Source organism: Myotis yumanensis, unplaced genomic scaffold (genome assembly GCF_028538775.1).
Source record: "Myotis yumanensis isolate MYYU_CA2020_CCGP unplaced genomic scaffold, mMyoYum1.0.hap1 SCAF_12, whole genome shotgun sequence".
Classification (NCBI taxonomy): domain Eukaryota; kingdom Metazoa; phylum Chordata; class Mammalia; order Chiroptera; family Vespertilionidae; genus Myotis; species Myotis yumanensis.
The window spans coordinates 21,889,170-21,895,744 of record NW_027223763.1 but is presented as its reverse complement, the minus strand read 5'-3'; the positions used below and the strand labels follow the sequence as shown (position 1 = coordinate 21,895,744).

Genomic DNA, 6,575 nt, shown 5'->3' with positions numbered 1-6,575 from the left:
GTAATTTTATCCTGGTTAGTGCAGATGCTGTTCTTAGCTAAGTTTTTATTTTTAAAAACTCTTTTTCTCAAAAACAACAACAAAGACCTAGCCCTAGCCATTTTTTCCCAATGGTTAGAGCATCAGCTTGGGGAATGGTCTCAGGTTGGATTCCGGTCAGGAGCATGGATTGTGGGCTCAATCCAGGGCCCCTAGTTGGGGCACGCGTGGAAGGCAACCAATTGATGTGTGTCTCTTACACTGATGTTTTTCTCTCTCTGTCTCTCCCTCTCCCTTCCACTGTGTCTAAAAATCAATGGAGAAAATACCCTGGGGTGAGGATTAACACCACCACCACCAACAAAAAACCCTACCCCGTTCCCAAGTGGCTTGTCTTCATGACACCTCTTGGTGGTGAGATCAGTACCCTGATCACTGACTGGCTAGGGGGGAAAAAAATCTCTTTCGAGATTTCAGAATTCTCAGTAGTTTAACTTCACTGAATGCTGTGTGTGTGCTTGTTTATGAGAATGAATGAAAAGAAACAGTATTTTGGCCCCCTCTAAATCACTCCTTTTATGAGGCTTCTTTGGGTGTGAGGGGGATGGGAAAGAGACTTGTTCTTAGAAGGCACAGAATACAAATTCAGGAGTGTAGTTTCTCTCATGCTAATGATGAGGCATAATTTTAAAACATCACATTCATATGTATATATGGGGCATACATACATAATTAGTACATTTACAAAGTACCTCGCAGAACCTTAGAACTTGGTAGTTCCATTAACCCTTAAAGGGAAAGTTGGAGTTCAGCTCAGTTAAGCGCAATAGAATGTGTTCCCTTTCCATTAGATTCACATAGCATCCAGGTCTTGGAAAGAGACCTCCAAAGAAGTGAAATACTTTTTCTTTTTTCCTGAAGAACTGTAGCAGTCTGTTCCATATTTATCTATTTCTGCAGTTTTAATTACAAAATAAGCACTAGCTACTACAAGGAATAACTACACTAGCCAAAAAGATTTTTATAATCTGAGAGAAATGCTCCCATATTGACTACACTAAGAAAAACAACTCCCCTTGCCTTGATTATAAAGAAGGAAGACAGATGGCTTCTTGTTTAAGGCTGTAATTTTACTTTCAGCCTCCTCCCTCCGTTAAAAACAGAATGTACTTTGAGGCTTTAAGGGGAAAAATCTCAAGGGAAGGTTTTTTTTTTTTTATTCCTGGCTACACTGAATAATTCAACACACATTTGAGATTGCTGAGGGAGAGACAAAAGAAAGGCGCTTTCCCTTGTTCTCAGGGAGTTTGCAATCTAAATGTGAAGAATTGGGGCTGGAGCCATTACAGTTTTATTTTTTCACTTCTACTTAATGACTGTTACTGGTAGCACTTAGAATTCACCACCCCAGCAGTATGATGGGCATTCTGATAAAATTCAAAGAGAACGTAGGAAGAATGCAGAGGAAGAATTAATCACCTCAAGCAGGACTTGTTGAGTGCTTACTGATGTTATCTAATCTGGACAACTTTGGAGGTCATCCCTATTATTCCTGTGTCACAGAGGAGGATTCGGAAGTGATTCCTCCAGTCACAGACCGAGGACATGATACTGCAGCACATCCACTAGGATTTCTCCTGTGGCCTTTTCTTTGGCTGTCCCCAGGTTCCCATCTTCATTTGCTTACATTCCCTTTCCAAAGCCCATTAGAGTCAACTTAGTGCTGTGCTATTCCTCCCCCTTAGACTCTGGGTAATCCCTAAAACTTGCTGTCTTTTATTTGATCAGGCCGTCTAGAGTCTCATGGCTTTGCATCTTTGCAAAAAAACTTTTTTCTTTCTTTTTTTAACTGATTCTGTCTTTGAGACATTCTTTGACAGGATGAAACATGTAAAAGGCTTGTAACAGTGCCTGGTACCGGTGATCCTCTTCATACTAACCATGATCTTTAGTTTTATTCCCGCCACCTAGTAACTGTTCTCGTCTCACACTATTTCCCAAGGACTCTGTGGGGCTGCACATTTCCTGAAGGCAGTGACCACGCCTACTCTAATTCTCGCCTCACCACAGTAACCACAGGTCCCTGTCAGCCAGCAGAAACTTGTCTCTTTTGTTCACCTCTTTACTCCCAGTGCCTACAAGTTACTGGGTCTTAATATGTCCTCAGTAAAATTTTAAAATATGAATGAATGAATGCTTGATTATTGTGGATTACCCTCCACATAAGACAGCCAATATGGCCCTGGGTAACTTTTTTGGGGGGCCTTTCATTACGCTCTTGTTTCAAGGCTCAGTTTCCACATCGGCAAAATGGGGCCGGTAGCAACAGATGCTTGCTCCTCCTCGTCTTCCATCACTTACCCCTTCTCCAGGGAAGGTTTATTGTGTTCGCTTTCCTCTGGATAACAAGCGGCCGTCGAGGACTTCGAGTTGCGCTCCCAGCGGGGACAGCGAGCAACTCCGCGTGCCTGGCCCGCGTCTCCCGGGCCCGGAAGCAACCCGGCTCCATTTCTGTCGCGAGCCTGCCCAGCCCTCGGGCGCCCTCTCGCCCGGAGCCGACGCTCTGCCTCGGTGCCACCGCTAAATGGGCTCGACACCGCGCAGGCTCCGACGAGCGCCAAAGGGCCCGGCCTTGTTTTGGCCGCCGCCGCTCGGCCGCCCGCGCGGCGCTGCACTGGGGGCGGGGAGTCTGATGGGAGACGCGCGCGGCGCTGAGGAGGCAGCGGCCCGGGAGAGGGAGCGGGAGAGGGACTGGGCGCGGGAGGCGGGAGGCGGGGGACAGGGGGAGGCGCCGCCGCCGCCGCCGCCCGCCCCTTTCCGCTGGGGAGCAGCTGCCGCAGCAGGAGCGGAGCAGGAGCCGCGCAGCCGCCGCCGCCGTGGGATGTGGCCGGCGCCCGCGCCCAGCCCCGCTGCCTCCTGAGTCCCCGCCGCCGTCCGAGCCGCCGCCGCCGCCGAGCCGTGCGGGGCCAGGCCGCGCCCTCCCCGGGCGCCCGCCGGCTCGCATGCCGAGGGGCTCCGGGGCGTAGCTGCGCGCCCGGCGCCGCCTCCGGGCTCCCCCGGCCCCGCCATGGGCTGCTGCAACTCCGCCTCCTCCGCCGCGCAGGTGAGGGCTCCCGCCTCCCGGCCGCCCGCCCGGATGCCTCCCCCGCGCCCACCGCGGGCGCCCGCCGCCCGCTTTCCTCCCCGCAGCCCGCGTTCCTCCCCGCAGCCCGCGTTCTTCCCCGCAGCCCACCTGCGCTCCAGAGCCCCCGCCCCCGCCTCTCCGCCCGCCTGTCCCGCAGATGCCCCCGCGCTGTCTCCGCGGCTGCCTCCCCGCGGGCGCCTCTGCGCGGCCCCTGGGCGCCCGCAGCTCTTCGCCTCCCCTTCCCGATTCGGCCTCACCTCGCAGTCACACCTGAGCGGCCCGTCCCGCCTGCCCGCAGGTAGAAGCCACACGGGCGCCTCCTCTCCGCCCCAGGTGGCATCCGCGTCCCTAGCCTCTGGGCCTGGCCCCTCTGCTCCCAGCTCGGCGGAGCCTCCCCCCTCCCTATTCACCCACTATTTTCTGCGCTTCCAGGAGGAGTGCCCCCAGCATGGGCTCCTCACCCCGCTTCCCCTCGTCCAGCTTCTGCAAATTAGAGGTCCCCTTTCTCCCGCCTGCCGCCCCCCGATCGGGTTCGGGTGTTTAAACGGGTGGTCCCGCAGCCCTTCCAGGGTCCGCTGCCCATGTCCCACCCGCTCGCTTCCCACCCCATCCCCCCTCTGTGCCTTGACCCCGGGCTCCGCGGCCTCCCTGCACGCGGAGGCCCCTGCAGCCTGGGACTGGGCCGGGAAGGGGCTTGGGCACCTGGGGGGTGACGGGAGCGCTACGGAAACTCCCTCTTTGTTGCCAGTGTAACAGGAGGAAGAGGTGCCGAATTTAGTTTCTCTGTGGGCACTGGCTGACTGTTGTCGCCGAGGGCTGAGATGCAGAGATTTCTCCTCGCTTCTTCCCTGCCCCCATCCAAATTTCGCGAACCTCCCTCTCCCTTGCGGATCCCAGCCCTTAACCTGGGGATGGAAATGTTTAGACAACTGCGCGAGGATCAAATGTAATAGGACTTGACTGCTGGCCACTAATAACCGAGAGGACCTGTTTGTAAATTACCCAATTGAGTGGATTAGTGAGTGTATTTACAAATACGATAAAAAGCAATCAGGAATGCTGCATCAAACTGTCTGGTGGTGCTGTATGAAAAATAGGCTCTGACAACGCCTGGGATGTAATCACACCGTTTCATTAGCGCAGAATTCAACGGTGGGCTTTGATTTGTTTATTTTTTGGGGGCCGGGGGGAGGCAAGGGCTTTTGTTTTTAGAAATAAAGGCTGATCAGTTCTTGGTGAAGAAAAATTCTAGTTTGGAAGAAAAAATTCCTCCAGAGATCTAGCATGTGTGATAATGCCAGAAGTGTTTTGCTGCTGCTAAATGACTATATATAACTCAGTTTTAAATAACCTGCGATCTGTTAGAGAGAAAATGACTAGAATTGCAGATGAATGGAGGACATTTATGTTTTATCAAGTACCCATCCTATTTGTCCAGTTTTTGTTTTTTTTTGAGTGTTTGCTTACCCGTGTGTTGTTGTTTTTCATAGGCTGACTGGCTTAGTTAGTTAAACCTTCTTATTTTAGTTAGAATAGCAAAGGAAGACTATTATGTGGTGCTATGGACTTTTCTTACTAACTACACAATAGCTTTCAACTGGTTGAGGGATATTTGGGTGGAGGAGGGACTCAAGTTGGGTATTTTCATCTAATATTTACTTAAATGTTATTTTCACCAAAGAGCTATCTTTTATACTGCCTTTCTTTAAAGAACTGGGTAACTTCACATCCTCTTTTGATGGTGAAATACCTTTAAGGCAGGAAAGTATTGATAATTTACAGATGGCTTGTTCAGTGACTGAACAATTAATTTTGGGAGGGATGCTGCACCAAAACTCTGCTCTGATAACAGGTAGCGAGTGAGTCTTGGCATTTGTCTGGCTCCCTATTATACTTTCCAGGACGCTGTCACATACATCCTCTTCGCCTTTTTCTCCACTTGGAGCCACTGTTTCCTTCATGCCATGTTCTACAGACAAGATGCATGTCATGCACCCCAAGGGGTGCATTTTTTTCCCTGTGAATTCCTATAACCAATCAGCAGCTGTCACATGCCTTGAAGTTCAGCTTTAGGGACTTGTAGTGTTCAGTGGAGCATTGAGAAGCAGGTTTTGTGCCAAAGAGCTCATCATTCCCTCCCCGCCCTCCCCTCCTTATTTGAGATTTTTGGCATCGTTTTTCATTTGTGAAATGTTACCAGTCTGCTGACATTTTAATGCTCCTTTCAGGAGCATCACCAGCTTTAGAATAATACTGTATCTATGTGTGTTATGTTGAAACAAAATAGGGATATAAGAGGCAATCTTCTCCAGTTGAGAACCTGCACACTACCTCGAACCTCTCTTAGAAGCAGAATATGTTCTTTCATCCCTTCTGTTGGATTGTAAGCTCCTTGAGTATAGGAACTACTTTTGTTTTCCCCATCCTCGTATCCACCGCAGTGCCCTCCATACCTTGTACAGTTGTTCAGCAGTAGTCAGTGAACAGAATTATGTACACAGATTTGAACATCTGGCCGCCAAGTAACACTGACTGTGAATCCAGCCCTGATCCAAGTGTTTGACTTTCATGGGCTGGTTGGCTAATTCCACCAAGCATCCTCTTCTAGGAACTGTTGGAATTAAGATTCACTCACTTGCCTTTCTCACATTCCTTCCTATTTTGTCTATGATCCTGTCAGTTTGCAAAGTTGAGTAGGTTTTTCCTTTTCCCCTGGGAGCTTTGCTCAATGCTTACATTTCCTTTGGAACAGGGGCTATACCATCTTAAAAGAGCTTGTCTGCAAACTCTAATGATAACCTGCAAGGCACATCAAAACACTGTGCTTTGAGGTAATCTGCATTTCAACTGAGCTTTTCTCAGTGCCACTGTCAGCAGTGTTAAAACCCTGGCAGGTTTTATCAATGTAAATATCCTGTGTTTTCTTTTTCTAGTAGAGATTCACTTTTTATTTTCCCCTGCTTTGTTGTAGACTCTCATAAGAGAATTTATGGTCTTCCAAACTGTTTCATCTCTTATAGTCTGTCCTGGTATTATTTTCATAATTTGCCACCAAAATAATTATTCTGTTTTAGGATTTAGATCAAAGGGAAGTGTCATATTCTGTATTGTATTTTATTGCTGAAGGAGCAGGTTATTGGCAAAATAATTTTACTGTATTGGGTGTGTACATCTAAGAATCTTAAGCGTGTCTAATGAGTCAGGGCTCTTATAGGATTCTTAATTATGTTTCTTTTTTTTTTAGTAGCCACTACAAGTTGTTTGCTAATATTAATACTTGCTCAAAACAAGCCAACACATGATAGTCTTTGCCTAAAAATCTCTTTGAAGAGAACATAAAAGTGAGATAGTGTTCTCGAGAGTTTTTTTTTTCAGCACTAATCCTCCCTAAGACTCTTAAAAATTATTCCCACCTCTCCATAATTCGTTTGTTCTGTTCTAACCTGACTTAACTTCTACTCTTATAATGTTA

General features: G+C 48.7%; 1 protein-coding gene across 7 annotated transcripts in view; it reads left to right on the top strand.

Moving 5' to 3' along the window:
* Positions 1–2,770: 2,770 nt before the first annotated feature.
* The window catches only part of SLC44A1 (solute carrier family 44 member 1), a 150,594-nt gene continuing 146,789 nt past the window's right edge, over positions 2,771–6,575 (top strand). For 4 of the 7 annotated variants that reach the window (XR_011473383.1, XR_011473382.1, XM_070430993.1 and 1 more), the window contains exon 1: positions 2,783–3,082. Coding sequence is in view for 5 of the 7 variants with exons in the window: in XM_070430993.1 (XP_070287094.1) it covers positions 3,047–3,082 (36 nt within the window). In the remaining 2 variants the exon portion in view is untranslated. Of the gene's footprint in view, positions 3,083–6,575 lie in introns of all 7 variants that reach the window. The other 3 variants (XM_070430994.1, XM_070430991.1, XM_070430990.1) reach the window with 2 other exon arrangements.